Source organism: Wyeomyia smithii, chromosome 1 (assembly GCF_029784165.1).
Source record: "Wyeomyia smithii strain HCP4-BCI-WySm-NY-G18 chromosome 1, ASM2978416v1, whole genome shotgun sequence".
NCBI classification, from domain to species: domain Eukaryota; kingdom Metazoa; phylum Arthropoda; class Insecta; order Diptera; family Culicidae; genus Wyeomyia; species Wyeomyia smithii.
Genome location: NC_073694.1, coordinates 97,818,552 through 97,833,972, shown reverse-complemented (window position 1 = coordinate 97,833,972; position 15,421 = coordinate 97,818,552). Strand labels below are relative to the sequence as shown.

At 42.3% G+C, this 15,421-nt stretch overlaps 2 protein-coding genes across 2 annotated transcripts; both read left to right on the top strand.

Annotated features, from left to right (window-relative positions):
• The first annotated feature begins 2,622 nt into the window (after positions 1–2,622).
• On the top strand, positions 2,623–3,126 carry LOC129716966 (uncharacterized). Its single transcript, XM_055666811.1, has one exon. It carries the CDS (start codon positions 2,623–2,625, stop codon positions 3,124–3,126), a length of 504 nt encoding a protein of 167 aa, XP_055522786.1.
• Positions 3,127–4,703: 1,577 nt separating this feature from the next.
• LOC129716965 (uncharacterized) lies at positions 4,704–14,332 on the top strand. Its single transcript, XM_055666810.1, has 3 exons — positions 4,704–4,806; positions 4,885–5,602; positions 14,059–14,332. The coding sequence occupies exons 1-3, from the start codon at positions 4,704–4,706 to the stop codon at positions 14,330–14,332; spliced, it is 1,095 nt and encodes a 364-aa protein (XP_055522785.1).
• Positions 14,333–15,421: the final 1,089 nt, after the last annotated feature.

Sequence of the window (15,421 nt, the reverse complement as noted above, 5' to 3'; positions counted from 1 at the left end):
TTTTTTATTTTTGTGGGGTTGTAAAATGCATCTTTTAATGTAAGAAGATGGGTGATCAATCCACCAATGAGTGAGATAAAAAATTTACTTTTTAATCGGAATAAGATAGACGCAAGGTGTCTTCGACAAAGTTTCAGGTTATCTTAAAAAAAGACACTTTACCGAAGACATTATGTTTCTATCTCTTACATATTACGAGCAACATTGAGTTTTCTATTAGAAGGCACTATAAATCACAATTTTCGTTCTAACTTTTCTCGCAGATTTTTCCGAATTTTTAAACCTTCTACTAAGTTATCACCCATCGAAAAATGCATTTGTTTTCTGAACATTGTTATTTTTTATTTTTCAAAATAAAACAGTTATTTAACATATTTTTTTAAAATGCAAAGTTTTCCATCACATACAAAAATGCCAATATCTCAGCTCCCCGATAAGATGTCAAGTATCTTTTTTCATGTAAATTTTCGTCGTGAGTTTCGCTTTGCAATGAAAATTTCAGTTTTTGATCAAATTTTTTTTTATATGTGTTTTGAAGGCTATTATCAAAAAATTAATTTTTTGTGATGTTTAATGGGCTCTGGGAGTCAAAAAACTAAATGCAATGCTGAACTGAACCATGCAAAATATTCAAAAACAACCCCACAAAAATAAAAAAATATATGGAAAAATTAAGGAATCGAACAGAATTGAGAAAAAAGTGCAAAAGAGTGGGTTTGCAGCTTGAAAATGTCTTTTTTCATAAATCACGTTTGGGCAACCTGAAAACAATTTTTTAGAAAGTCGAAATGTTCTACAGAAATGCTATATATAACATTACATTTAGGGCTGAGCACCTTGACTTGTTCAACATCGAGCTTTTTAAATAAAAACCACGTTGGGAATAGTTACTTTAGCTGAACCATTAAACAAATGAAAAGTCAATCAAGAAAATCGATGAAAGTAGATAGATTCTTTTGACATGTTGCTCTACAATTGTTCAGTAAATTTCTGAAATCTGATTCCAATTGCATGTTACATAATGCTTTCAAACAACGATAATGTCACATGATGTTGCATGTTTTGCATTAAAGCACTGGTTTGTTGTTTGATGGTTTTCTATTGCCATAGGTAAGCAGCATTTTGAATATGCTCCGCTGCTGGGCCAAGATATTACGGACTGGCATATTGGGTTGTCTCCCTCGGGCCCTGAGAGTATCGTGCGGGTCTGGTTGCTGTTTCCGAATCCGGGGTCTTAAAGTGTTCTTGTCGTTTGGTTGGATGTAGGCGGAAGGGAATAGGACTAAACTGGGGCGTGGATGGAAAACGTATATAAGGGACATGTAGGATAGGTCACGGCTCGCCAAGACATCACGAACAGGAACAGCCGGCTGCCTACCTTCGGCCTGCAGGGAAGATATTAATTTAGACCTGGCGTCACGGTGTACAGGGTATGACCAAACAACGTGCTCTATGTCGTGATAACCTTCACCACAGGCACAGATACCACTCTCCCTGAGCCCGACACGACGGAGATGGGCATCAAATCTATAGTGATTGGACATAAGCCGGGACATCACGCAAATGAAATCCCGACCTACATCCAACCCCTTGAACCACGGGCTTGTCGATACCTTGGGGATAATGGAATGTAACCACCTTCCCAGTTCCCCTCTGGTCCAAGAATTTTGCCAACTGATGATCGTATTCTGACGTACAAGTGCGAAAAATTCATTAAAAGCAATTGGTCTTTCATAAATATCACCGTTTGTTGCGCCCACCTTAGCCAAAGAGTCCGCTTTCTCATTGCCCGGTATCGAGCATTGAGAAGGGACCCAAACTAAGTTAATCTGAAACGGTTTTTCGGATAAAGCACTCAGATGTTCCCGTATTTTCCCCAGGAAATAGGGAGAGTGCTTAACATCCTTAATCGATCGGAGAGCCTCAATGGAACTGAGACTGTCCGTAAAGATGAAATAATGGTCCGTGGGCATTTTTTCGATAATCCCTAGGGTGTACTGAATTGCAGCTAATTCTGCGACGTAAACAGAAGCAGGATTATCGAGCTTATGGGAGACGGTTGAATTGTTATTGAAAATACCGAAGCCAGTGGACCCATCGATAAGTGATCCGTCAGTGTAGAACATATTGTCGCAGTTGATGTTTCGATATTTATTGAAAAATTTTTTGGGGATCTGCTGCACGCGTAAATAAGGGACCATCCATTAATGATGTCACGCGTTTAGGGGGGGGAGGGGGTTTCAATTATTGTGACATTTTGTGACATATGGGGGGGGGTTATCTTGAGTGTGACATCACATTTAAACTCAAAAAAAAAAAAAATAAATAAAAAATGTGGGAGTCAACGACAACCAGTAAACACAGCACCTATGGAAACTCACAGTTGTTAAAAATCACCATACCAACACGTATAAATAGCCTTCAATAAAGAACAAGTCTTTAGTCTTTCGTTAACCATTGTAGAAACCACAAGTGTTTCATTTAAACGGTCTACGACAATTCAAGAGGTTATTGGCCCAGATAATCAAGAATTTTATTTTTCTGGCCGCTGTCGCAGTTCAAGTCGAACTAAATTTTATCCGAAGACTCGCTGCAATTGGATTTGCCAGTCATTGAAGAAAAATGGACAAGTTCGGCATCGAGAGACTTGGTAGTGAAAACTACGAGAGCTGGAGTTTCCAGTTGAGAAGTTTGCTGATGCGCGAAGATCTGTGGAAATTCGCTATCACCGCTGCACCCGCTGAACGAACCGAAGCTTGGATCAATGGAGATGCCAAGGCTCAAGGAACGATTTCGCTATTCGTTGGAGTTACGCAACAGTCGCTGATCCGTAAGTGCACAACAGCCAAGCAGATCTGGGATACTCTCAGGGACCATCACCAGAAGACCTCCCTAACGTCGAAAGTTTCGATTTTGAAGAGAATCTGTAATCTAACGTACTCGGATGGTGACGACATGGAACGTCATTTACACGAAATGGAAGATCTATTCCAACGATTGACCAATGCGGGACTTGAATTAGGGGACACACTGACGATTGTGCTCATTTTTCGAAGTCTACCAGCGTCATTCGACACACTAACAACCGCGTTGGAGAGTCGTCCAGAAGCAGAATTAACATCGTGAAAAGAAAATTCTTGGATGAAACCCAGAAGCGAAACGAAAAATCCGGTCGGGGTGAGTCTATTTTGCGTGTAGAAGCTAGCTCCAAGACCATCATATGTCATCAGTGCCAGAAGCCCGGGCACATAAAGAAAAACTGCCGGTGGAATAGCAAGAAAAATGATGGAAACCAGAACGTTCCTAAGCAACCGAAACACAAAGCAAGGGTTGTTACGGAAACTGATGTGGTATCGTCGTTTGCGTTTGCAACAAATCCATGTTCAACCAAAAACTGTTCAATGAAATCATGGATTATCGACTCAGGTGCATCAAGCCATATGTGTTGTGCCGAAACATTTTTCAACGAGCTGAAACCGATCTCAGGAGTATCAGTTACACTCGCTGACGGTCGTGTCGCCGACGTTGCAGGAAAAGGATCTGGAAATTGGCTCTGCATAGATGACGAAGATAGGAAGCAACAAATAATGCTATCAGATGTGCTCCTCGTACCAGAATTAGATGCAAATCTCGTGTCCGTGGGACAATTGACCGGCAAAGGAGCGTTGATAAAGTTTGACTCGAAGAAATGCGTCATCGAACACAAAAACCGTGTAGCAGCTGTTGCTGTTAAGGATGGTGGTTTGTATCATCTCAAAGTGTGTCGTTACGATTCGAGAATCGCTGCAGTTAGCCATGCGAAAAATTGCTTACACGACTGGCACCGTATGTTTGGTCACCGCGATATGAAGCGATTCAACGATTGCGCGAATGCTGTCTAGAGGGAAAAATGGCAAGGTTGCCTTTTCCGAAGAAATCTGATTCGCAATCGACTAAGGTGCTTGATTCAATTCACACTGACATATGTGGTCCGAACCGTAACCGTAACACCAGGAAAAGCACGTTATTTCATGGTGCTGATTGATGATTTCAGTCGGTTAACTGTGGTTTTCTTTCTAAGACACAAATCAGAAGCTGCAGAAAAGATCGAAGATTACGTCGAAATGGTACATACAAATTTGGGAAGGTACCCAACAGTAATCAGGTCCGATCAAGGAGGAGAGTATAAGTCTAAACGCCTCGGGAGATTCTATCGATCGAAAGGAATTACTCCGCAGTACACGACCGCTTACACGCCACAACAGAACGGTGTTGCAGAGCGAAAAAACCGCACCCTGGTAGAAATGGGAAGATGTATGCTGCTGGACGCAAAGATGGGATACCGCTATTGGGCTGAGGCAATCAACACGGCTACTTACCTTCAGAACCTGTTACCAGCTAAATCAACCAACAAAACTCCTCACGAAGCCTGATATGGCAAGAAACCGAATCTCACTCACCTGCGAGTATTCGGTAGCCAAGCGTACGTGCATATTCCATCTGAGAAAAGAACCAAGCTTTAGCCTGCTAATCAGAAGGCCATAGGATCAAAATGGATCTTCAAACGCAAGCAAGATGAAAAAGGAAACGTTGTGCGCTATAAAGCTCGTTTAGTAGCACAAGGGTTCACGCAGAAATTCGGCACAGATTTCGACGAGGTATTTGCCCCTGTGGTCAAGCAAGTTACCATTCGTGTTTTGATGTCCGTAGCAAGTCAGAGAAACATGATACTTAAACATGCCGACGTGAAAACTGCGTATTTGCATGGGATTCTAGAGGAAACAGTGTACATGCGCCCTCCGCCTGGTGTCAATGAAGAGAATAGAGGTAAAGTTTGTCTACTTCGTAAAAGTTTGTACGGTCTTAAACAAGCTGCCCGCGTTTGAAATCGAACTTTCGATGCAGTGTTGAAATCACTTAAATTTGAGCAATCCAAAAATGATTCGTGCCTCTACATTCGTCGAGATGGAAAGAAATGTGTCTATTTGGTGGTGTATGTCGACGATCTAGTTATTGCCTGTGAAAAAGAGAAAGAATATGCTGAAATATTACGAGAGCTAAACCAGCACTTCGATGTGATGTCATTGGGCGACATCAAACATTTTCTTGGTATTGAGGTTAATCGATCAGCTGGAGGAATCAGTCTTAATCAAACAACGTACATCCAGAAGCTGTTGGATCGGTTTGGAATGACTGATGCAAAGCCGTCAAAGTTTCATCTTAGCCCTGGCCACATACAATCAAAGGAGGAGGATGAAGCAGAAAAATTGCCAAACAATCACCAATACGCAAGTTTGATAGGTGGTTTATTGTATGTGGCAGTTAATACGCGTTCGGACATTTCGGCAGCAGTATCGATCCTGGGTAGGAAAACCAGTTGTCCAACTCATGCTGACTGGCTGGAAGCAAAGCGAGTAGTACGTTACCTTAAGCGAACTTTGCACGACGAGTTATTTCTTGGCGTGGATAATTCATCACTAAAAATCTATGTTGACGCCGATTGGGCAGGTGACTCGAATGATAGGAAATCAACATCCGGTTTCTTGTTTCGTTTTCATGGTGGATACATAAGCTGGAGCTCAAAGAAACAAACTTGTGTCACACTTAGCAGCACTGAAGCAGAGTATGTTGCGTTGGCCGAGTGTTGTCAAGAGTTTCGTTGGGTTCGAAAAATTTTGGAAGGCTTTGATGTGAAGAGAGCTGCAGCAGAATAAAGAAATTGATATTCGATGATATGAGATGATTGCCGATATGATGACGAAGTCGTTACAGTCCGTTAAACTTCAGGGTTTTCGTGAAGCTGCTGGTGTACTTATGTCGAGGAGGAGTGTGGGAGTCAACGACAACCAGTAAACACAGCACCTATGGAAACTCACAGTTGTTAAAAATCACCATACCAACTTGTATAAATAGCCTTCAATCAAGAACAAGTCTTTAGTCTTTCGTTAACCATTGTAGAAACCACAAGTGTTTCATTTAAACGGTCTACGACAATTCAAGAAAAAAGTCACATACCCAACCACAGAGTTCAACTCAGAACTATTTATGTTATTTGCATCATTCATTTATAGTTTTTTTATTCTCGCTTATTTTCCGTCGGTCTAGTTCCGCCACTTTTGTTGTGCCAATCACCGACGCCCAGGGAGGCGGCTCCACTCAGGACCCTAACTTACGACCCGTTGCACAGTGGGCGACTCCATACAAATGCTGGCCAAGCAAAAAATGTCTTCATATCATAGAAAATACATGGTTTTTATGTAATTTTGGGACACTCAGTCCGAATTTGATGTTATTTTTGCATGAAAATGTGTATTTTTGACGCCAGGGGAATTTTTATGTTTTTATATATATTATATGAGGAAAATTTTACGTCGGTTTCAAGTTTTTGGAAAGCAAAATGCATGATGCTTGAAAGACTTTCATATGCCATGAAAAAATATAAAAATATTATTCAGTTATTGAGAAAATAAAAAAATATCAATTGAAAAATATGCTTCGTGATAAAAATTTCTTATGACTTGGTTTTTTTCAAAGTGACTATATTGCATTGCGTCTTTTTATCGAATTCTTCTTTTTATTCACTTCCACCTTCATCTTCATTTTTGTGTTCATTTTTAATAAAATTTTAATATCTTCAAGGAGAGCTTTCAAAATGCAGTTTCTAACGTCAAAATAATAATTCACAATTTGTTCTGTAGAAATTAGCAGCCGATTGATTATTTCATGGTTTGTGTTTACACGATTGTTTTTACATGTGACTGGTATGATACAAACTTAAATTATGATTTTGGTACTCAGTGCAGGAGAAACGAAACATAAACAATGTTTAGTTTTTGATACTGTGTTGAATATTGTAATATTGATGGCTTAAACTTGTAAATATGAAAACAGTATGATTAATCATACTGAAATATGTTTGAAAACGTTGTTATTATCAGACTTATATGAGCCATTTGTTATTCTGTTGACTGTTTGCAGTGTTCAATTTAAATTTACATTTTTAAAATTCGATATGTGCCGAACACTTGTTGTTTTTCTTCAAAAGAAGGGTACTCTGCGCAACTCTGCGCAGGATCGGACTAGATGTTTTTGAAAGATTTTCTTCCAAGCTATCTTTTAAAACTAGTGCCAATAGTGCCAAACCCTGCCGTTTAAACTTAAAACGGTGTTTTATTAAAAAAAAAAACGTAATTTTTTATTCCGCCTAATTTTTTTTAGTATTGTAATGATATTATACATCATCCAATGATAAGGATATATTCTCCACTATTTTACAGACAACTTTTCCATAGACGTCATCAAGATACAAGTTACCCTTGAGGCTCCAGCAAATTTCGCATCATTGCATTTTTTTTTAAGAAAAACGCTAAAAAACACTGATTCAGTACACTTGGAAAAATCATAGAAAATTCAAATTTTGTCGTAATGCTCTAAAATTTGGATTCTGACACTTCAATAGTATACAACTATAGGAAAAATATAATTGAAATGAAATTCGCATTTTCATTTTTGGGTCGATGGCCAGCGATTCCCCACTGTGCGTTGATTAACGGACCGGCGCCAACGGCTTTACTTCCTCATGCGATGGGAGGCGTGATCCCAGAGATGTTTCGCCTCATAAAATCTCCCGGTGTCGGCTAGAATTGAATCTAGACTAGTTGGGTTGGTTGTGAGTGGATCACTCCACCCCACAACCATCGACACCTATGTCGGCGTTGGGATTCGAACCCACGCTAGGCCCCCGCCTATTCATTTATAGTTCTACGATCCCTTTTTTGCTTAGGATTTGCTTTAGATAAAATGAATGACAATTTTTTTTCACGTTAAAAAGCATAATGTTCGTTAATTCAGCGCAATTTCATTAATTTTTAGTGTCTCTCAATCCAATCAATACAAAAATTGTGACAAAACGTAAATAAAAATGCTTGGCTTTTGTAACATGTGTGTCGTGCCGGTCTCGATCCGCTTTGCGTTTCGACGCCATATTTTTGGGGATAAAAGTACGAGCATCCACTCGCTCCAAGTATAGCCAACATAATGCTGAACTTTTCCTTCGGTGAAATGGAATACCCGTCTTCGTAGCTCTCTACAGCTATCTCACCAGTTTGGTTCGTGCTTTCTCCCTCTAGCTCTAGAGTTTTCTATCTATGCTTCTCTCTCACCGAGTCTTCGTAAGTTGACTTCCGCTGCTTACCGACTAATTCTCTTTTCTCTCCTCAGTTTGTTTTGCGTAGTATAGCTCTGGTTATACACTGTTGTATACTCAGTTTCATTAAAATTCACTCTACTATTTTTTTTCACCGTATACCCAAATTTAATACAACTATAAATTCTTTGACTAGAAAGGACTATGCCCACTACAATGTGGAGAAGATTTGGATTGCGAATTGATTGAAGAAGAGGAACTAAATATTGATGGTCTTTCAAAAATCAGCAATGATGCTGCAGTTACTGTCTCGGCTTTCTATGTCGTCGATATGCGTCACCATCAACAGCATCCTTTTCTAGTTATCTTCTATAATCTTCTTTTCCTTTTAGTTTCAGTTTTTCCTTCAGTAAAATCGTTCTCACTAAGAAAAAATGCATTCCTAACAAATTCCTCGATTTTTCATCATTATTTCCAGGGGGTTGGGGGGGTTTTAAAACGTGACGTAATTAAGGGGGGGGGTCAAGGAAGTTGTGACAGCTTTGGACAAGGGGGAGGGGGGGAGTTAATTTTTCCCAAATTTTGAGCGACATCATTAATAGATCGTCCCTAATCGGGGATTCCACGAGTTTCTTCTATCATGGATGTATCGACAAACACAGTAGAATCAGAAGTATTTAATAAGTTGACACGATTTGGAATATTCGAAGAAGGGTTAATATTTCGTGACATGTGATTAGAATACAATGTCATAAAACGGGTTTGAGAATTAAGTTCGATAAACCTTTCAAAATTTTCAATCACAGGACGGTTCAAGACCTCACATTTGATAAGAATACGAGAAGACAGTCTCCATAAGCGGGTTTTCAATGGTAGAACTCCAGCTAAGACCTCCAAATTCATCGTATGGTCCGGCTGCATGCAACCTAAGGCGATACGCAGACAACGATATTGTATTCGCTCTAGTTTGATCAAATGTGTGTTTGCTGCGGAGCGGAGTAGAAACACCCGTATTCAATTACAGACAATATCGTTGTTTGGTAAAGCCTTATAAGGTCTCCTGGGTGTGCTCCCCATCATAATCCGGTTATTGTACGAAAAAAATTCACTCTTTGTTAGCATTTTTTCATCAGATACCTAATAAAACAACCCCAGGTGCCTTTAGAGTCGAACTAGACACCAAGATATTTGTGTACCAAAACCTGAGAAATCGTTTTACCCATTAATTGTGTTTGAAGCTAAGCAGGTTCATGCTTTCTAGGAAAAACAACTATCCTTTCCGGAGAGAATTCGATACCTAGCTGTAGAGCCCAAGCAGACAAATTGTCCAAGGTATCTTGCAATGGTCCTTGCAGATCGGCAGCTTTGGCTCCTGTAACAGAGTCCACACTGTCGTCTGCAAGTTATCTTATCGTGCATGAATTTGCCAGACATTCGTCGATGTCATTTTCATAAAAGTTGTAAAGAAGTGGGCTTAAACATGAGCCCTGGGGAAGACCCATGTAGCTAATGCGAAAAGTTGCCTAATCGCCATGCGTAAAATGCATGTGCTTTTCGGACAACAAATTGTGCAAAAAATTGTTCAAAATTGGAGAAAATCCTTGTCGGTGAAGTTTGCCCGAAAGAATGTCAATAGAAACGGAATCAAAAGCCCCCTTAATGTCCAAGAACGCAGACGCCATTTGTTCTTTGCGAGCATACGCCAGCTGAATATCTGTTGAAAGCAACGCAAGACAATCATTCGTTCCTTTGGCACGGCGGAAGCCAAACTGAGTATCTGATAGTAGACCATTTGATTCGACCCAGTGGTCTAAACGACGTAGTATCATTTTTTCCATCAATTTCCGGATACAGGATAACATTGCAATCGGCCTATAAGAGTTGTGATCAATCAGCTGGTTTCCCTGGTTTTTGGATGCCGATCACCTTCACTTGCCTCAAATCCTGCGGTACAATGTTTTGCTCCAGGAACTTATTGAACAAGTTCAACAAGCGCCTCTTGGCATTGCCGGGTAGATTCTTCAACAAGTTGAATTTGATTCTATCTAACCCAGGTACGTTATTGTTATGTGTATTGTTATTGATTCTATCGCGTCGTGGCCCGGAGACTCATCGCGAACAATGTTTTGCTCAGGAACAGAATCCGGACATACTTTCCTGGCAAAATCAAATATCCACCGACTTGAAGACTCCTCGCTTTCGTTGACCGTTACGCGATTCCGCATTCTTCGGGCTGTGTTCCAAAAAGTGCTCATCGATGTCTCCCTCGACGTCTCGTTCACGAACCGACGCCAATATCCGCGTTTCTTTGCTTTAGACAAGCTTTTAAGCTTGGTATCAAGCTCCGTATACCAGGTATACCTCCCTTCTGGAGGGCCAAAAACGCGTCGGATCTTTGCGTGTAGACATCGGAGCACTCTTGATCCCACCACGGAGTGGGAGGCCGTTCTTTGATCGTTACGCCGGGATATTTCTTCGTTTGGGCTTGCAACGCGGCGTCGAGAATCAAGCCCGCGAGGAGGTTGTATTCTTCAAGTGGTGGATGATGTTGAATCGACTCGACCGCTTTTGAAATCATTTCCTCGTATAACTTCCAATCGACATTCCGTGTGAGGTCATACGGAATGTCAACTGGTCGCATGCTAGTTGACCCGTTAGCAATTGAAATAAGAATAGGCAAATGGTCGCTACCGTGAGGATCGAGGATTACCTTCCACGTGCAATCCAACCGTAGCGACGTCGAACATAAAGAGAGATCCAAAGCGCTTGGGCGCGCTGGAGGTTTCGGAATACGTGTCATTTCACCGTTGTTCAAAATTGTCATATCGAAGTCATCGCAAAGGTTATAGATCAAAGAGAAGCGGTTATCATTGTATGGGGAACCCCAAGCCACGCCATGAGGATTAAAATTCCTAATATCAAATGCGGCGAGGAGAGAAGTTCTATTAAATCAAAGAGCAACCGTTGCCCAATCTGTTCTGGGGAGAATATATATTGAGGCAATACAAAGCTCTTTACCTTGTATTGTCAATTTGTATAGTTGTATTGTCAATGCCTGGAATCGAGGGGAGGTTAATACGATAAAAAGAATAGCACTTCTTAATCCCTAGAAGTACCCCTCCATATGGAGTGTTTCGATCAAAGCGAACAATATTAAAATCATGGAAGTTGAGATCAGTATTTGAAGTAAGCCAAGTTTCACAAAGGGAAAATGCATCGCATTTGTTTTTATTTATCAAAACATTAAACGAATCAATTTTTGGTAAAATACTTCTACAATTCCACTGTAAGATAGAGATAGAATCCTTCATATACGCAGTTGAATTAGGCATCGAAGGATACAATCGCTGCAAGGAGGGGCCATTGGGCAGTCAATTGCTTCAAAAATGATCTAACGGTTGGGAGGAATGCTGTAAGAAAAAGTTTAATTGGATCGGGTACATTGAAAGTTTCAAAAATCTAGTCCACAATGTCAGAAAATTTCACTAGTCCAGAGTTTATTTTATCAACTGGATGTGTGAAAGGAACAACTGTGGTTTAAGATGTTCCTGGCAGTGCTGGGAACTCCTTCCGTGACTTTAAATTTGCAAGCCCAGGAGGAGTTTGCTTCGGTTTTTCCGCAGCACTGTTTGGTTTGTTTGTACCTTTCATTCCACTTTGGGAAATCTTAGGACCTTTTCGGGGGAGCTTAGGAGAGGAAATATTTTTCCTCTTTCTAGACTCCCCAGGATTGGCATAAGATGTTCCCGCTGGTGAATCGTCAGAATCGGTTTCATCAGAGGACAACAGATCAAAGGGGTTTGGTGTTATGGGAGAGGTGGTAACGGTTTTCTTCAGCATATCAGCGTAAGAACGCTTTGAACGCTCTTTAAGAGACCGTTTTAATTTATCCTTGCGCTGCATATACACCGCACATGTCGAGAGCTCATACTGATTTTCCACACAGTGAATGCATTTTCCAGCATTTTTACTGCAGGAATCATCCGTATGATTCTCCCCACACTTGCCACAACGTGCCTTATTGCAGCAGTAGGCGGCGGTGTGGCCTAGCTGCTCACAATTAAGACAGTTCATGACGCGGGACACATAGAGCCCCACAGGGAGACGAACCCAGTGGATCGAGACGTGGCTAGGCAATGCAGACCCGGCGAACGTAACTCGAAACGAGTCTGGCGGAGTGTACACCTTTGTGCCGCCGACGAGAGATACAGACCGCAATTGCTTGCAGTCCAAAATCTTTATTTTTACATCGGTGCACAAAGAATTTTTGAAGCAACCGAAGCCACTTTGCAAAATACACTCGACCGACAGACTCGAATCGGTTATGACACCGTCGATCTTCACGTCTCGTGCGGGTATATACACGCGATACTCGCGTGTGAAGACCTCAGAGCAAGCTATAGCGTTGGCATGTTCCAGGTTACTGACCACGACACGGAGCTTGTTAGGTCTGACCTTAGATATTTCGATCACGGCCTTGTACCCTTTTGTCAGGTCTTTCGAAATCTGCAGTATATTTAACGGCTTTGATTGCGCTCCTGCCTTTGGCCGAAAAAAAAACAGTATAGCTGCTCCGAGATCCGTCCGGGTAGAGCCTGGGGCGAGGGGGGACTGAAGAATAAACAGGGGAGGGGGTAACAGAAGGGTCAGGGTCAGAGGGGTTCGGGGATGGTGACGCGGGAGGCGAGGGATCCACATCCATCGCGCTAAGTCGAGCGCACTAGCGCCGACAAGAGCACGTACCGCTTTACTTCTTTCTTCCAGCAGTGGTTGTCCGATCGTTCGAAGCTGCAGCCGTTACAGCCAGCAGCACCAATACAGCAGCTCCAAACAGCCACCAGTAGCGAGCCGGGTGTGAGATCACTCTACACAGCGACACAACTCAACTGTCAACTGTTGGCTTTTTCTTTTTCCTCTTTTGTGTTGAAATTCTCGTCCTCTGCTAAAGCACAAATCAGTCAGCAACCAAATCGGCTTACGCACCAGCTGGCAGCCACGATGCGAAACAGTTGCACAAAGGCGGGCGACCTTGAACGCGGATTAATTTCACTCGACCAGGCAAACAATGCCAGCACTTGCTCACACGTCTTTTGTATTATATTCTATCGGAGCGATCACCAAACACGTCCGGTACTGATGCGTGTTTGGCACAGAATGCTTTCCTCAGAGATGGCTGGACTGATTTTCAAAATCAGTGTCATATGGAAGATCTTGTTGCCCCTTTAGACCCTATCGATTTTTTTTTTGCAAACGGATTATTACTTTGCCTGTTATGTTTAAAAATGTGAAATCCAGCTATGAAAAGAAACATATTCCGAAGACTACTTGGACTCACTCACTTTTCTCAGAGATGGTTGAACCGATTGTTACATTTGTGTTGTAGCTATGATTATCAGCTCGTCATGACAAAGTCATCAATTGAAATATAATGTCGTGCGACGCTTGGATCAACTCGGGGAAAAGAAGGCGATTAATCTGGTGATATTTTGGTGCAAACTTCGCGAAAACATCACTGTTCGTACGAGCGACAGCGAGGCCGCCATTGCGAACTGGTGGATCTCGTGGCAGGGAATTGCAACTAAAACCAATTCGGAAAGCGCACAGAGAACGCAATCAGCACCCCTTGGACTCGCGAAGCGTCGGTGGTCCCAGGATTCGTGCGCGAAAAGCGTGGCCAGTTTGGGGACGGATAACACGCGCCATCATTAGCTTCGCACATGTGCTTTGACGCACTGGAAACACCTTTAGACTGCACCGAAGGCAAGACGGAATCTGCTGTCCAAATAGAGCGCAATCTTACAAGCGAGAAAGCCTTCGTCCGCGAAGTAAGTTGGGCGTTTGGAAGAAACTCGAACCGTGGCTAATCTGCTGGGGCCATAGGGCTTTTTTTCTGCTTGTACATTTAATTCACAGTGCTAAACTCGTCGACACAGAACCAGTGCGGTTCTAGGAACCACCGCTTGGCAGAAGCCTAGCGAGTCTGAGAGACACCCTGGTCTGAGTGAACGGGAACGGAAGCCACGGAGATCGCATCGGGTCGCGGATTCAGCGATCGTGAACATCGTTCTTCAATTAAGCCGGAAGCGGAAGGCTCAGTGGCAGATAGCACAACCGCGCGGAAGGCTCGAGGGAGAAGGAGAACCTTGCAACGGTGTCCACTGTGGCACTCTGGGAATTACGTGCGCAGCTATGCTCGGGGTCTGGTAGCCACGGTACCGTGAGTAATATGAATGAGTAGGTTAGGGAAATAACTGTAGGAGCTAGAATACGCCGCATGTAACGAATATTTATGTAAGACTCTGTAATCGAAAAATTTGGCAACATGAAGGTTAATACTACACTCATTGCCGTACTTCATTCATTTTTGGGCATTTCGATCTGCTAGTCGGACGCGTGTAGGGTCTTCGCTTGCACACCCACACTCGAAACCGAAACATTGGCGCCCAACTGAATAGTCCACTATAACTACCGTAAGCAATATTTGTATCTTTAAGTTTTTGGTTTGTGCGTTTCCAGTTATTGAAGCTATAAGTTTTCAGCCTCGCGCAATACTTGAAAATGGACTACACACATTTAACTGATGATGAAATTGATTATGAACTGGTTTTGCGCCACGTAGTGAACTTAGGGCCAACTACACACAGGGGAAAAGTTATTCGCCTTAAGGCTCTAATTCAAGAGGAAATGTTAACGGACAGGAAGCCTACCTGCTCAGAACATGTCATGAGTGCTCAAGCCAACATCCATGAATGCCAAGCACAGCTTGAGGCACTCCATATATCAGTAGAAGAAGCTTGCGACAGGGACAACGCTAACGATTCATCGTGCCTTCAATCGCGTCTTAGTCATTATAGAAATCGACTTAATTTGATCAATCCCCCGGATGATCTGCAACAAGCACACACACAGGTGCTGATGCAAATGAACATTATGTTTAACAAGGTTGTGGGTAAGCTTAAATTTTCTGTCAATGGTGTGCAATCAAGTGAGTCCACAGCGAACCATCAAAGCAACCCAACCGGGGTGAGGCGAAGATCAGTAAATAGTGAGGAGGAAGGAGCAGTGGGCGGAAGTAACAGCCAAGTAGAGCTGGAGCACAGCAATCATCAAGAGGATACATCTCCACCACCTTGGCAGCCAAGACTTCTGTCGTTTTCTGGAGGCCGAGGTCGAGGTCTACTGTTGTCAAACCCACGGCAAGAACTGGATAGCGCAATGAATGCCCGGCGATACTTGGCATTCCCTCCCAGGTATGGAACACCACCCCCAGCATACGATAACAACGTAGATGAAGAC